Genomic DNA, 17,056 nt, shown 5'->3' on the forward strand with positions numbered 1-17,056 from the left:
TTTTTCTCCGCGATAACTCAATACATGTACTGCTCCAACGTTCATCGATCAACACCATCAAACCCCCAAAATGTTCAACACTGTATTCAGAGAACTGCTCTGAATCTATGATCTCATGTTTTAGTTCATGTTGACTATACATTTGGTATATGTTTGTGCATCAAGATCAAGCTATGCAATGCCAGGTTTTCCCTTGACAGTCTGCCAATTGCTACTGCCAACTGGACCACTTGATCCAAAAATTTGTCTCCAACTCTGTCAGTTATGTTTAATACAAAAAGACCCTAGAATGCACTTATTTCAGGACGGAATACCTTGTTATCTGCTTCAGCAGTACTTTTCAACGAACGAACAGTGTTTTTCTCTTACGACAAATCAGCATTAGCATAAACTAAATTTTAGTGAAACGAACAAATCAGCATAAGTCAAATTTCAGTGAAACAAACAGACGTGTTCGGACTATATATATGTGGAAATACTTCATTGTGATTAGCAAGTTTTTTTTTTGCGACAATTAGCAAGATTCATATATATACCATAGAAAGAAACAAAACTAGTTTAGTTTCCCTATAATTGTTGTTTTGTGTGCTTCTCCACCGTTCGCGGACACGTCCAGCTTTCCACCAACCCCACCACTCAAAAGAAAAAAGAAAAAAAAAACATGATTCCACAGATCCACCTTCCTTAAACCGAGACCCTCCCATCAACGTCACTCATCGGTCCCCTCCCCTAATCCCACTCCGCCGCCGCCAGCTTTTTCCCCACCATGGCGGCGACGACCCACGCCGCCTCCATGTCGTTACTCCTCTCCCACCCGCAGTCGCGCTCCGCCACCGCAAGCCGCCACCTCCAGCTACACTCGGCAGCCCGCCGCGTCCGCTGCTGTGCCACCGACGCCGCCTCCCCCGCGGCCACCACCAAGCACCGGCGCGCGGCGGATGAGAACATCCGCGAGGAGGCGGCGCGGCACCCGGCTCCGAAGCAGGGCCTCTCCGCCTGGTACGAGCCCTTCCCGCCGGCCCCGAACGGCGACCCTAACGAGCGCTACTCCCTGGACGAGATCGTCTACCGCTCCAGCTCGGGGGGGCTCCTCGACGTGCGCCACGACATGGAGGCGCTGGCCCGCTTCTCGGGCGCCTACTGGCGCGACCTCTTCGACTCCCGCGTCGGCCGCACCACCTGGCCCTACGGTTCCGGCGTCTGGTCCAAGAAGGAGTTCGTGCTCCCCGAGATCGACCCCGACCACATCGTCTCCCTCTTCGAGGGCAACTCCAACCTCTTCTGGGCCGAGCGCCTCGGCCGCGACCACCTTGGCGGGATGAACGACCTCTGGGTCAAGCACTGCGGCATCTCCCACACGGGCTCCTTCAAGGACCTCGGCATGACCGTGCTCGTCAGCCAGGTCAACCGCCTCCGCCGCGCCCCGCTCTCGCGCCCCATCGCCGGCGTCGGGTGCGCGTCCACGGGGGACACCTCCGCCGCGCTCTCCGCCTACTGCGCCGCCGCGGGGATCCCGGCCATTGTCTTCCTCCCTGCCAATCGCATCTCGCTGGAGCAGCTCATCCAGCCCATCGCCAACGGCGCCACCGTGCTCTCGCTCGACACCGACTTCGACGGATGCATGCGGCTCATCAGGGAGGTGACTGCCGAGCTGCCTATCTACCTTGCCAATTCGCTCAATTCCCTCCGGCTTGAGGGGCAGAAGACAGCGGCCATTGAGATACTGCAGCAGTTCGATTGGGAGGTGCCCGATTGGGTGATTGTGCCGGGAGGCAATCTGGGGAACATATATGCCTTCTACAAGGGATTTGAGATGTGCCGTGTTCTTGGGCTCGTTGATCGTGTGCCGCGGCTTGTCTGCGCACAGGCTGCCAACGCAAACCCACTGTACGGCTATTACAAGTCAGGCTGGACCGAGTTCCAACCGCAGGTGGCCAGGCCAACATTTGCATCAGCGATTCAGATCGGTGACCCGGTGTCTGTGGACAGAGCTGTGGTCGCGCTCAAGGCAACGAATGGCATTGTTAAGGAGGCCACAGAGGAAGAGCTCATGAACGCAATGTCACTCGCTGACCGCACCGGGATGTTTGCTTGCCCGCATACTGGGGTTGCGCTTGCTGCCCTGTTCAAGCTCAGGGACCAGCGCATCATCGGGCCAAACGATCGCACGGTGGTCGTCAGCACAGCTCATGGCCTGAAGTTCTCGCAGTCAAAGATCGACTACCATGACAGCAAGATCGAGGACATGGCTTGCAAGTACTCCAACCCGCCTGTTAGCGTGAAGGCTGACTTTGGTGCCGTCATGGATGTGCTGAAGAAGAGGCTCAAGGGTAAGCTCTGAGCACCTGTGTTTGGGTAACACTTTCCAATTGGTTACTGTATGCCAATTGTGTTCTGCATCTGATTTCCAATTGGTTACTGTATGCCAATTGCGTTCTGCATCTGATTCGAATGCAGTGGATTCGTCAGTTGCTAGTTTTTAGGTGGTATCTTTTAGACTTCAAATTTTCTGTTTGGGGTAGGCTATATCTGTTTGAGGAGTTTAGCAGGGAGTGGCTATCTCTTGCAAGATTGGGAGTGGTTACCTCTTGTACTATGATGTGTTCCATGGAGAATAAGTGATTGTGTTGCTGTTGGATTGAATAATCATCACTCGCTCGTCTGTCCTTTGTGCATGAACTTGTCGAGTACTTTGGCTCTTAACTGTGTGGATTGTTGTTTGATCATTTTGGTGTTGCAATTGCAATGGTGGCTGAAAGCTACTGGTGATAATGGATGTCAACCTTGCTGGTTTTGCCTCGGTCTGGTTGTGAGTTTTCATTGCAGATTTGATGCTTGAATTTTGGTTGGTGGTCCGTGGCAACTTGCACTAATCATCGTGGTCCAAAGAAAGTAGATATTCGTGTGTATCACAGCCTATATGCCGTTTGCAAATAAGCGACAGGCCGACAATAGCACCGCCACCATTAAGGTCCAATCAAGTATGAGCGTGGTCCAAAGTGGATAATCTGGTGTTCTCTTTTAGGCAAAGTAGATAATCTGGTATCCTCTTTTAGGCGAAATCGTAGGTAATCTGGGTTTGGTGATTTTATTGATCGGTGCTTGTTTTCAGTTTAGCAACCTGATGAGGCTAGTCCTAGTGGATAGTAACATACTTCAGTGGTTAAATGCCACGTGGTATTTTTTTTTTTTTTGCTGACATGACGTGGAATTAATGAGGATATAGATGTAAAAGTTACGTATATGACAGAAGTCGTTACGGGATACCATGTAAAAGTTAGGTATATATTCCCTCCATCCCATAATAGAAGTCGTTATAGGATACGTTATGGGGTGCATGTAGGTTAAACTTTAACTAGGTTTGTAAAAGATATTTGTAATATTTATATCTCCAAATAAGTTTATTATAAAAGTATATTCAACGATTTATCTAGTGATACTAATTATGTATTATAAATATTAATACTCTTTCATATATATTTGATCAAAGTTATATAAAAAAAACTAACTTCTCGAGAAACGAGAACAACTTCTATTTTCGAACAGAGAGAGGATCATCTTGAAGATACAGCTTGATCGTAACATTCAAGGTTAGAAAAATCTTGCACAATCCTTGGCTTATTGTCATAGAAATTATATACTCCCTCTATTTCAAATTATTAGAGATTTTGACTTTTTTCCAGATACGTAACCAAAACGTCTTTAGAATTTGAAACGGAGAGAGTATATAATTACTTCCTTCATTTCAAATATAAGTCGCTTTGACTTTTCTGATACATCAAATTCGCTATGTATCTAAACATAATATAGATCTGGATACATAGCAAATCCGATATAACGAAAAAATCGACTTATAATTTGAAACGGAGGAAGTAATTGTTTGGAGCCTTCTAATTAACAACACTGTGATGATACTATACATTGGGTGAGTTGTACCGTACTTGTCATGACAACGTTAGAAGGGTGACATGATACAATGCACTCTGGGAATAGTGTTTATAAAAGCTAGAATTGCAATCAGATTGCCTCAACTTTTGTACAGAGACTTTTGGGTTTCTGCACACCACTTGACCTGGACGCGCGCGAGATAAATTCCGTGGAGGTGAGGTGATGGACTGATGGCGGAGGTCGGAAAGTTTGGCGCCGAGCTAGACGGCGGCAATGTTCGCTCATGGGCTCATGGCGCTCTGACCAGGGGGGCGACGGGCATGTCCGCCGGCGTATGTATCTTTTCCTCTGAACTCGAAAATCCGGTAAACCGCTTTCTGAACTTTTAAAATCGTTCATTTTACCTCCCGTTATATAAACAGTTTTCAAAGACAGTTTTATCTTTATCTTTTTTATTTATTTTGGCTAAATCTTTAAAAAATCATAGTAAATTATAAAAAAATCATAAAATAGAAAATCTAATTTTGTTGGACTTAACATGAGTAAATCTACACAGTGAATATATAATATGATATGTTTTAGTAGAATTTTTTTACTGTAGCTTTAAATCTATATTTTCTATAATTAATTCATAGTTGTAGTTTCTATGGTTTAATTGTGGTGAAATTTTTATAGTGGACTAATTATTGTATGTTTAAACTGTAGTAAAAATTTCATACTCATTGGATCATGTATACCTTAGTTATAGATTTATTTATTTAGGTGTGTGCTTGTTAAAAGTATGTTTATTGTGTAGATCTACTCATGTGGAGTTCAACAAAATTGAATTTTCCTTTTTATGATTTTTCTATGATTTGCTATGATTTTTTAAAGATCCAGCCGAAATAAATAAAAAAGAAAAAGACAAAACCGCCTTCGAAAATCACTTGTAACCGGTGAAGGAGCTAAAACGAACGGTTTTAAAAGTTCAGGGAGGTGATTTACCCGGTTTTAGAGTTCAGGGAGAAAAAATATACTTTCGTAAAAATTGAGGGAGATAATGTGGATTTTATTTCGTTGTACGACGAAAGAATAGCTATGTGATAAACACATTGGGCTGGACGGGTTCAGGCCCAAAAGACGCGGCTTGTGCAGCCTCACTGCTGCTGATGGATCGGTTGTCCCCACGCGCATAGAGAGGCCCATCTGATCAGCAACTAGCCCATCGCATCGTGAAGACCCGAACCTCTGGTCTGTGATTCTTGCCTAGCAGAAATCCCACGTTCTGACAGCAGAGAACCCGGTGATTCACCAAGAAGATTTTGGGCGCCGAAGCTTAAAAGAAAAAGCTTCATCTGCATTCGACACAGTTGACTCTGATAAAGGTAAGTTAGCTATCCTGCACCCTGGTCAATGCATCCATGCTGGCTCCATGTCCTTGTAGCGCGGCAGAGGCATCCCAAAGCATGAATGGTTGTCGTCATCTCCAACTGACACAGTTGACTTTGATGAGGTTACTCCTACGTGTTAAAATAGAAGTCGTTATAGGATAAGTGTTGGTCGAACTTTCTTAACTTTGACTAGATTTATAGAAAATACGTGTAACATTTATATCTTTAAATACGTTTATTATAAAAGTATATTCAACGATCTACCTAATGATACTAATTATGTATTATAAATATTAATATTTTTTCATATATATTTAGTCAAAGTTAAAAATGTTTGACTTCTCGAAAAACGAGAATGACATGGAGTACTTCAATTATTATCCCTGCACCCTAGTTCATGCATCCAGCTTAACATCACCATGTTCGCTTGATCGTATCCGTCATACTTATTAACCATGATATAATGTTTTTCTCTCACAACAAAACAACATCAATCGACTTATAAGCCACGAAAACGATCAATCCATCAGAGCGATTGTTCCGGCACCATCCACGTCTGCCTGCCTAAAATACGTGCGCGCCATTGCAGTGCCACGGCCTGCCTGCCCTATGCAGTGCAGATTGCACAGCATGTCACTGTTTCATGCCTGCCTGCCACCACGACCAAACTCGTAGACCCAAAGTCAAACCGGACCGAAGCATGTGGTGGTTTCAATTTTCAAAAGCGCATTTCACTAGGCAGCAGTTAACAACCAGCCTGTTCGCTGATTGGTTTCTAAACTGATGAACTCAACTGATGCTGGTTTATTGTGAAAGAAAAATACTGTACCATAACTGATAAGCTCTGACTGAAACCAACGAACGAACAGACTGAACATCGACCGTCGCCGAGTTTATGGTGTGCTCACACTCTACATGTACTAAATGTTTGCATTTGTGTTGTATTTTTTTAGAGATGGAATGAACCACACAAGGAACGATTTTGGGAGCAGCGAAAGAACAGGGCATTGTCGCTGCAATCTGACGACACGAACAGGATTTTGGAAATTGGAATGCTGATGAAGCCCTGTTCGTTTAGCAGAAATTTAGCTTAGGTTGATGTTTATGCTGATTTGTTATAAGAGAAAAATATAGTTCTTTCACTGAAAAAAATACTGCTGGAGTAGTGCTGCAGAACCGGGCTGATCACTGTGCCATCCTCCAATGCCTTTTGCCTTTTTCCCGTTTCCAGTATATTTTTATATATAAATAAACAAATAAAAGAGGAAATCATTGGATCGACCACATTCTTTGGCTGCAATTATTATAAGCCAAAAAAAAACAGTCCCTGCGAGTCATGAGCCATGACCCATCATGCATGCATGACCAACGTGCACAGGAACAATCCCAATCACCATGGTTCGTTTTGGACATGTTAGTTTGTGATTGTTGGGCAGGACCTACCGCTGCTAGTGCCATGGGTAAAAATAACCGAGAACCGAGAACCGAACCAAAATAATCGGAACCGAACCAAAATAACCGAAATCGAAAATTTCGGTTCCTAGTTCGGTTTCTGATATTGAAGAACCGAAATAACCGAAGAAAATTCAGTTCCTACTCTCGGTTAACCGAATTAACCGAAAGAACCGAATTATATGAATTGTACTTCACTTACTTGTATTTTGTAGGATTATGTTTGGTTTATGTGTAGTGTTTTATATTTGAACTGCTATATATTTGTGTTACTATATTGCTATTGTTTTCTTATATATTATTATTATTAAAAATGAATATAGTGTTGTATAAATTTGCCTTAGAACAAGTATATTTATTATTGTCTTGAGGTCTTCTGAAAAAATTCGGTTAGTTCGGTTAGAACCGGAACCGAACCGAAATAACCGAGGACCGAAATGCTCAGTTCCTAAAATTTTTTGGAACCGATCGGTTCTCGTTTTCTAGGAACCGAATTTCATCAATAACCGAGGGAACCGAACCGAAACCGAACCGAGAACCGAACGCCCACCCTAAGCTGCTACTGCTCGATTTGTGTACCTGCAACCGTGGGCTGTGGCTGCCTAGAGCAACCACACCCTTATTTAAAAGCAGCTCATATAAATTTAAAAATAGAGACTAGTTCATAGAGTAGTCCATACACAATCGAGGATATTTTCTAAAAGAAAAATAATACTCCATCTGTCTCTAATTATTTTGTTGCTATGGTTTATGTGCTGATAAAAACGTTATTAACTTTGACTAGATTTATAGAAAAAAAAATACTAGCAACATTTGTATGTCTAAATAAATTTCTTATAAAAATATATTCAATAATCTATCTAATAGTACTAACTATGTAATGTAAATATTAATATTTTTTTATATATTTGATCAAAATTAGATTCCTTTGATTTTTTCGAAAAGCGAGAAGGACAGTTAAAAGAGAACGGAGGGTGTAGACTGTTAAAAACAATGATAGAAAGATGCAATATACGAATAGTAATAGCTCTCCTATATACTCTACCTGTCCCAAAAATAAGTCTCAATCTTGTAGGAGTCAACCAATTTCAATTTTGACTAGGTTTTAAGAAAATAGTATCAACATTTACATCTCAATTAGGTTTATTATATGACACGATTAATCTATGATGCTTATCTGGTATTACAAATATTAATATTTTTTTGGCATACATTTGGTCAAAGAGATTGGTTGGCTCCTCAAAATATGAGATAGACTTATTTTAGGGCGAAGGAAGTAGTTAAAAATTATCAAACAATGGTTGAAAAAGAGACTTGATCTTCTACTGAGGTAGGGCAAGTGAGAGGACCTGCATCAAAGTTTGGTGAAAGGAAGGGCAAAGAAACCTGACATCTGATGCGAGATCACCAAACATCCGTCCATGGTTGGACACAAATTAGGTGATGTTTGGATCCGGTGACTAAAATTTAGGATGTGTGTCGGGATGATGTTGCATGGGGTGTTCGGATACTAATAAAAAAATAAATTACATAATCCGTCAGTACTCCACGAGACGATTTTTTTAAGCCTAATTAATCCATCATTAACACATGTTACTGTAGCACCACATTGTCAAATCATGGATTAATTAGGCTTAAAAGATTCATCTCACAAATTAGTCGCAAACTATGCAATTAGTTTCGTAATTAGTCTATATTTAATACTCCATGCATGTGTCCAAACATTTTATGGGAGAGCGACTAAAATTTAGGAGGGGCAACCAAACACCACCTTACACTTTCCTTTCATTTTACAATGATGCATTATCAGTCTATTTACCTATAGTTACTGTAGCAGCTGCAGCTCAAGCCCATTATTGCTTTGTGGAAAGAAGATTAGGAAAAGCAGCAGGAAAACGGGGAGAATCAGACGGAGACAGCGCGCGTTCCCTTTTTCTTCGTGAAGATGTGCGTGTGTGTTGGAATTTTTCAAGGAGGAAGAAGGGAAAGCCACCGCTCACCTTCTCCCTCCACCACCAAACACACGCAGCTAACAGCTTGGTAGGAGGGCAAAAAGGCCTCCCCTTTGGCTTGCCTGCGAGTGGGATCTCTTCTTCCTCCCCCACCGCCCCTGCCCTCTTCCGCCGACAGTGAGAGAGTACGCGACCCATAGCAAGCGGCAGCCACACCGCCGCCTCCAGGCTCACAACACATCCCTGCCCTGACCAATGGGGACGGGGAGCGCGCGGGCACTGGCCCTGGCGCTCGCCTTGCTTCTCGCCTGCTCCGACATCACCGTCGTCACGGCGCAGGAGACCGAGCGGATCGAAGGTACGCGGCGGCGGCGCGACCCTCTCTCTGCTTCTGTTCCTTTCCATCTTGCTTCTGATCTAGATGAGCGCGTTTGTACGACTCGAGCTGCTCGTTTTCTCTAGGGTCCTTTTTGCCTGTAGTACACATACAGACATCTAGTATTTTAATGGGCAAAGCAAGAATCTTGGCATCTATTAGTATGTCGGTTTGATCTGTTAGGCCACTGAATCCTGAATTAATATGCTACTGGGTTACAGATAAGCAGAATGCAGGTCGATCCTTTGGTGTCGTGTTCATAGTTATTTGATCTGGTTCTGGCTTAATTCAGTTAAAACTCACGTTTTTTTTAGAACATCCTGCTACTGCTCACATACATGCCCAGTGCAGAGAGCTCCCGCTCTCTGTACATGCTTTAGATTTTTGTGGTTGACCAACTGATGCACTCTGTAGTGTCAAGTAACCCATCAAGCTTGACAAACAGGATCATACTCATGGAGCATTGAATGACACATGATGATAATCATGATTCGTTCAGTTTAACATAGGCGCACAATTCGTTTTAGACATGTAGGTTGCCTAGCTAGCATACCGTTGCTTCAGTGGATTTCTTAGCTAGGTATACTCTTTTCCCCACTTTCATGCTAGCCCTAATGCTGTGGCCTACAAAATGCAGGAAGCGCTGGTGATGTGTTGGAAGATAACCCTGTTGGGAGGCTCAAGGTCTATGTCTATGATCTCCCCAGCAAATACAACAAGAAGCTGCTGAAGAAGGATCCTAGGTGCCTGAACCACATGTTTGCCGCTGAGATCTTCATGCACCGGTTCCTGTTGTCAAGCGCTGTCCGAACTTTTAATCCTGAGGAAGCAGATTGGTTCTACACACCCGTATACACAACATGCGATCTGACCCCCAAGGGCCTTCCCTTGCCTTTCAAGTCTCCTCGAATGATGCGTAGTGCAATCCAGCTGATTGCTACGAATTGGCCTTACTGGAATAGATCAGAAGGCGCTGATCATTTCTTTGTCACACCCCATGACTTTGGTGCTTGCTTTCATTATCAGGTACAACGCTAGTAGATTAATTGAGTAGCGGTTGCATGCATTTATTTATCCTCCTACTAATACTAATGAAGGTTAGATGTTCAGCATTCAGCAATGATAGTTTAACAGTGCGTTGTGCCAAAACTACTGGGACATATGTCTAATTTTGGCAGTAAACATGGGGGCGATAGGGGTATCAAGATGCTTGTATCAACATGAATGAACTACTCTAACTTAATTGGTTCAGGCTCCACACGTTCTTTGCCCCTTGTAGAAGAAACATGCCCCAGATTTTAGTTTACTTAGATATCATTCTGATATCCATATTCATTTTCACTAACCACCTAGTTAAAATAACCACTTACTACACTGTTACTGTCTGTTTCAATATCTTGATGTTTCTGTAATAACTAATAAGCACTTCCACTGTATCAGGAAGAGAAAGCAATCGGACGGGGAATCCTTCCCTTGCTTCAGCGTGCTACGCTGGTTCAGACCTTTGGACAGAAGAACCATGTCTGCCTGAAGGATGGGTCCATCACCATCCCACCATATGCTCCTCCTCAGAAAATGCAGACTCACCTTATCCCCGCAGACACCCCTCGATCCATCTTTGTGTATTTCCGAGGTCTGTTCTATGACACCGGCAATGATCCTGAGGGCGGTTACTATGCAAGGTAATTCATCTATATCTGTGTACAAGCAATGCAATTGACACCTCGCTCGTTTTCCATCCTCCCATTCCTTCCTGGGTCTACTCTCTGATGACATTGCCTGTTCTACAGAGGTGCTCGTGCATCAGTCTGGGAGAACTTCAAGAACAACCCGCTATTTGACATCTCGACCGATCACCCACCAACATACTATGAAGACATGCAGCGTTCAGTGTTCTGTCTGTGCCCATTGGGCTGGGCACCATGGAGTCCCAGGCTAGTGGAAGCGGTGGTCTTTGGCTGCATCCCGGTGATCATCGCAGATGACATCGTCCTTCCCTTTGCGGACGCCATCCCATGGGAGGATATTGGTGTTTTCGTTGCTGAGGAGGATGTCCCGCAGCTGGACAGCATACTGACATCCATTCCCACAGATGTCGTACTGAGGAAGCAACGGCTCCTTGCGAACCCGTCGATGAAGCAGGCCATGCTGTTCCCCCAGCCTGCTCAGCCAGGAGATGCATTCCACCAGATTCTTAATGGTCTCGCGCGCAAGCTCCCGCACGGTAGCAATGTCTTCCTGAAGCCCAGTGAGAAGGTCCTGAACTGGACCGCCGGACCACCTGGCGACCTGAAGCCTTGGTAGCATCTTGTGGAACTGAGATGGATGTGACTTCTTCGGAAAGGAAGTATTGAGAACATGATTATATATACCTGTGCCTTTGAATTACAATGGGTGCACATAGTGGTGACCACAAGCCAAATGTACATTTTTTGTATGTTTTTTTTCTTCTATAACTGTTATATATGTCTTCATTTCTTTTTTCCCCTTTCTCATTCACTAGATGATATAAGAGTGCCAAGCCCTGTCGACCATATGTGTATATATCATAAATGAAATTTATAAGATTGTACTACTCATGCTGATTGTTGATCTCATTTCATTATCCTACTGCACTGCAGTTGCCATACTTTCCATTGTGTTGTGGTGCTCGACCTGGCTGATTTTGATTCCTTTTGATTCTGCGTGTCTGAATAATCAGGTGACAAAGGTGAAACTGCTATCTGAAGCAAGATCCTCATAGGGAAGGCTGTCCGATCTGCTGATCAGGCAGCACGTCACTTCGGTCTTTTAACTGAATGTTGCTGAGTTCTCAAGGAATGTTGGTGCAAATTGCGATTGCCCCTGTGATGTGAGTGCAGTAACCTAGAGAACGATTGCTGGTTGGTGGTGCAAAGATGGTGGTGGTAGATAGGTTAGGAAATGAGGTCAACATCAGGACCTGCACTTAGTTGGGATGTCACCCCCGAACTGAAATGGTAACTGATGGCAGTTCAGAAATGTATCTCAGAAACAAGGTCGCCTGTTGTGTACTTGGGTCTGGTGCTATGTTCCTAAATGGCCACAAACATTGGAAATGGTAGGAGTTTGTATTTTTTTTTAAAAAAACTTCAGTAAGGCGTGGTGACTAGTTCGTGAGGTCAACGAAAGGAAGGTCGCCTGTTGTGTACTTGGGTCTGGTGCTATGTTCCTAAATGGCCACAAACATTGGAAATGGTAGGAGTTTGTATTTTTTTTTTTTAAAAAAAAACTTCAGTAAGGCGTGGTGACTAGTTCGTGAGGTCAACGAAAGGAGTGAGAAGGTAGAAAAAACATTATGGCGTGCCATGATCTACCTAACTGGCTGGAGAAGACGACGAAAACGACCACCTAACACTAGGTAGATCAGACGATCCAAGTCAAATATAGTAGGTAACGAGGAGAAAATAAAAAAAAGATTTTTTTTAAAGGAAATTTTTTTAAAAAGATGGCATGAAGTGTGACCTAAGCAAAGCGAAACAATGTTGCAGGCAGTGCCAGCAATATTCTAGTACTACCACTTTTCTGGAATTTTATTTATTTATTTTTCAAGGACAAAACCACTGCTGGAGTGCTGGTAGCCGGTAGGAGTAGTAGTACATGGGAATGCAAAAAAAAGTCGTCATCTTGCAAACAAACACAGGGAACCTGGCAGGCACCCACCACCTCCGCCGACAGCGAGCACGGTCGCCAGCCCACCACCAACACCATCACCCCTGCCATACTCGCTTTGACTCTGCGTCCGGGCGCCTAGTCTGTTCTCTCTGCCTGCCAAGAACGCCGCCAGTTGCCTACCACCTCTCCCGGACTCCGCGTTAAGCCTGAGCAGCCGCCGAGAGTGGAGGGAAGGGAAGGCAGGCGCTCAGGCTAATGGGGACGGGGAGCGCGACGGCGCAGGCGCTGGTGCTCGCCGCCTTGCTCCTCGCCTGCCCGGACGTCGCTGTCGTCGTGGCGCAGGAGACTGAGCGGATCCAAGGTACGCGGCCTCGCCCTTGCTTACTTCGTCGTCCTCTGCTTCTCTTTGATCCGATCAGTGAATTATGCGTTGCCTGCGGTTGGGTGTTGATCTGGGTAATCCGTGCTTGTCTCCCGCGTTTCTGCTGGCCGGAGTGGATCTGATGTCGCGCGACGAATCCTGCGAGGTCTTGGGAAGGCGAGCGGGCGCGTAGTTGGCGAGATAGATCAGGTGTTACTGACAGAGATGCGCTTCCACGCTTTGTTTGTTAATCCACGAACGAACTAGGTGCTCCCATTTCGACTCAGTGAAGCGGTCAGCGTGCACAAGGAATTGTTTCATCCTGGAAATTGAAGGAACAGAATTGAAATCTTGAGATCAGACCTGCCATTGCTGTTTGATGCATCTGCAATGGATCATGATCCTACCTTGTCTGTGCTCCAAATGACAAACTCGATTACCTCAAATTTGTCATTTTCCTATGAATTCAAAAACGAGTTTGCACTCGCAACTAAAAAATCCGAGCCACTGAATTGTGTTTTTTGAATTCATCTCTATCTTTCCACCTAAGATATGGTTTCCAGTACATGTTTTGCCTACTAACTACACTTATTACTTATCGGCTTCATAGAACTGTCAGGGATCCTTCAAACTCTTAATTGATGTGATATTTAGCTGCACCCTGACCCTACTAAAAGAGTTCTGCATAACTTGCTTGTGTGCCTACTTGCTGTATAGTTTCTGTTATGCTTTGCCTGAAAAAAAAATACTTTCACAAAACTGTTAGACTCCATTGTATTAGGATCATGGTTTTTTTGCTCGAATAGGCAAGATATCTGTGTACCATTGCATTAAGAAGAAGAACAGAGTTTACGACACCCCCAAAACACACACACCTCAGCTAGAAGCAATTACATTTGCGCTTCTAATGACAACGCACAAACATGACCAGCCAATCTATTTATGAGCCAGGACCTCCAAATGAATAAAACCTCAGCTAGACACCAGAGATGGATTTCCTCGGTGATTTTTCTAATAATTACCTGTATACTAGCGTTGGCTCCATTGAACACCGCGTTATTTGCCCCGTTCGCTTGTCTGAAAAAAAGAAGCCAAAACACTGTAGCGGCTGGTTGTGTGAGAGAGAAATACCGGCTGGTTGATAAATAGTGCTGCTGTGAGGAGAAACCAGCCGGCTGGTCTGAAAACCAGCCAGCCGCTACAGTATAAATAGTCCATAGAGACCAAGCGGCCAAAATAATCAGAGTTAAGGCCTCGCTTGAGAGCTCTGGGGATCAAGCCATTTACCATCAGCCACCACTCAGAACATCATTGTATTGATCATGGTATTAAGGTGCATAATCCTCATTTTTTTTAATGTGGATCTGATTAAATTTCAGGAAGTGCTGGTGATGTGCTTGAAGATGATCCTGTTGGAAGGCTCAAGGTATATGTCTATGAGTTGCCCCCCAAGTACAACAAGAACATACTGGCAAAAGATTCGCGATGCCTCAGCCACATGTTTGCTACAGAGATATTCATGCATCGCTTCCTATTGACGAGCGCGGTCCGGACTTTGAATCCGGACGAAGCTGATTGGTTCTATACTCCAGTATACACAACCTGCGACCTTACACCATGGGGTCATCCCTTGACTACGAAGTCTCCACGAATGATGAGAAGTGCGATTCAGTATATTTCAAAGCGTTGGCCCTACTGGAACAGGACGGAGGGAGCAGACCATTTCTTTGTCACGCCACATGACTATGGAGCATGCTTCTATTTCCAGGTGAGTCACAGAGCCATAAACCATGAATGAATACCAATGCAACTAGGAATGCAAAGTCATAAAATCGAATTCCAGCCTAGTCATTTCCCCATATATACACAGCATCTGTTCTAGCATCATCCACATACCGTGTACTAAAAATTCCTACTGTTAAGGAAGAGACGGCCATCCAGCGAGGTGTCCTTCCGGTGCTGCGCCGTGCTACGCTGGTCCAGACTTTTGGGCAGAAGAATCATGTGTGCCTCAAGGAAGGCTCCATCACCATCCCACCGTATGCTCCTCCTCATAAGATGAGAACTCACATTGTTCCACCAGAGACCCCTCGGTCAATCTTTGTCTACTTCCGTGGTCTGTTCTATGATGCTGCAAATGATCCCGAGGGTGGTTACTATGCAAGGTACGCACCTAAACTATGTACCTGACAAGGAGTCTTATTAGTGAATGAATCATTGATTCGAAAGTCTTGACGCACCTCCTACCGTGTGTATGCAATGCAGGGGCGCCCGTGCGTCAGTATGGGAGAACTTCAAGAACAACGCTCTGTTCGACATCTCGACAGAGCACCCACCAACCTACTACGAGGACATGCAGCGCGCCATCTTCTGCCTGTGCCCACTGGGGTGGGCGCCATGGAGCCCCCGCCTGGTGGAGGCCGTGGTGTTCGGCTGCATCCCCGTGATCATCGCCGACGACATCGTGCTCCCCTTCGCGGACGCGATCCCGTGGGAGGAGATCGGCGTGTTCGTGGCCGAGGACGACATCCTGAAGCTGGACACCATCCTGACGTCCATACCCATGGAGGAGATCCTCCGCAAGCAGCGGCTGCTGGCGAACCCATCGATGAAGCAGGCGATGCTGTTCCCGCAGCCCGCGGAGCCGAGGGACGCGTTCCACCAGGTGCTCAACGGGCTGGCGCGGAAGCTGCCCCACGGCAAGGGCGTGTTCCTCAAGCCCGGGCAGAAGGTGCTCAACTGGACCGAGGGGAACCGGGATGACCTCAAGCCGTGGTAGGTGTATAGTATAGTTAGTGGCGACTGGTGAGGTGAGGCACCGTCACCGTTCGCCGTGGCTGGTGCTCTTTTGTAAACGACACAACCGGATGAGAGGCTGATCGATGATGGTGATGCTGATGAGTGAACCACACAACCATTGATTAAATGTAAAGCTCTTCTCTTGCTCCTCCAACCTTTCTTCTTTCTGAGGCAATGTGCCTCTCTTGCCTGTATATATATATAGAAAGGCAGCGTGGGACCTGCGCCACGCCGGCCGGCCGACGGCCCGGCCCTCTCCCTCCCCATGCGCGCGAGCTCACTGCAGCAGGCCATCTCCATGTCCAGAGGAATAAGAAGGCAGAGGTAGAAGACAACGGCGGCGCCCTCGCCTTCCCCACGACTTGGCTGAGGCTCTCACCACCGTCGCGCCTCCTCACGAGCGCGCTCCGCCCGCAACGGCGGTCGGGCCCCGCCTCCGTCTTCCATGTCGACCGGGACGAGCTCCAGGATGCCGCCGCGGGGCTTCATGAGAGCGCCCGCACTTTGGATGCAGTTATGCGAATGAGCCGATGAGGAACATGTGCGGCGGTGGCTAGCGGAATGCCCAGAGTCGAGAGTCTAGAACCGTCGAGAGTCTAGACGAAGGGACAAAATAAAGCTGGGCATCTATTTTCTCTATTTTTTTTTAGAAATGCTATACAACACGTTTTAGTAAAAAAAAAAAACACATGGATTTTTTTTCCCCCTATCAACACGGCCACAGCTCTACTCAGGGTCTCAGGCAAGTGACGGCACCATTGTCTTCATCTTCCCCGATTTCGTCGAGTCCTCCTTCACAGCCACCTCCGCGCAGCACTACAGTAGGACTCTCTGACATCCTCTCCATGTGTCCGAGGCGTCGAGGCGGATGTCGCTGTCGTGCCGGGATCCACTCCCATCGGCTCCTCTTCGACCCAGGTACCCGAAGAGAAGTCCGCTGCCTACGCGGGCGCCGAAGAGGAGGTGTTCGTTGACGGCGTAGTTGTCGCGTTCGAGTCCGTAGACCTAGACGTCGGCCATGGCAGTGGCGGTGGCGGCGGCGGCGGCGCATCTGTGGCCTACTCTCCCAGCTCCAGTGCGCGCAGGAACCGAGACAGGAAGAACCAGAGAGTAGCTAAATATGTTGTCTCGGAAGCGAAGAAGAACGACCGACGAAGGAGCTGATATTATATGCTCATGGTCAGGGAAGTAAATAGGCTCAGGAGGAGATCAGAGGACGGAGAAG

General features: G+C 45.8%; 3 protein-coding genes across 3 annotated transcripts; all 3 read left to right on the top strand.

The window, feature by feature from the left end:
• Window positions 1-667: 667 nt before the first annotated feature.
• Window positions 668-2,662, top strand: LOC136517231 (threonine synthase, chloroplastic-like). The gene has a single exon (XM_066510762.1). It carries the CDS (start codon window positions 767-769, stop codon window positions 2,339-2,341), a length of 1,575 nt encoding a protein of 524 aa, XP_066366859.1. The 5' UTR covers window positions 668-766; the 3' UTR covers window positions 2,342-2,662.
• Window positions 2,663-8,690: 6,028 nt separating this feature from the next.
• Window positions 8,691-11,615, top strand: LOC136517853 (probable glucuronosyltransferase Os01g0926700). The gene is made up of 4 exons (XM_066511504.1): window positions 8,691-9,020; window positions 9,676-10,064; window positions 10,479-10,720; window positions 10,829-11,615. Exons 1-4 carry the CDS (start codon window positions 8,918-8,920, stop codon window positions 11,340-11,342), a joined length of 1,248 nt encoding a protein of 415 aa, XP_066367601.1. The 5' UTR covers window positions 8,691-8,917; the 3' UTR covers window positions 11,343-11,615.
• A 1,053-nt stretch (window positions 11,616-12,668) lies between these two features.
• Window positions 12,669-15,985, top strand: LOC136517942 (probable glucuronosyltransferase Os01g0926600). Its single transcript, XM_066511598.1, has 4 exons — window positions 12,669-13,032; window positions 14,412-14,800; window positions 14,956-15,197; window positions 15,298-15,985. The coding sequence occupies exons 1-4, from the start codon at window positions 12,927-12,929 to the stop codon at window positions 15,809-15,811; spliced, it is 1,251 nt and encodes a 416-aa protein (XP_066367695.1). The 5' UTR covers window positions 12,669-12,926; the 3' UTR covers window positions 15,812-15,985.
• The last annotated feature ends 1,071 nt before the right edge of the window (window positions 15,986-17,056 follow it).

The sequence above is a fragment of the Miscanthus floridulus genome, chromosome 17, assembly GCF_019320115.1.
Source record: "Miscanthus floridulus cultivar M001 chromosome 17, ASM1932011v1, whole genome shotgun sequence".
Classification (NCBI taxonomy): Eukaryota; Viridiplantae; Streptophyta; class Magnoliopsida; order Poales; family Poaceae; genus Miscanthus; species Miscanthus floridulus.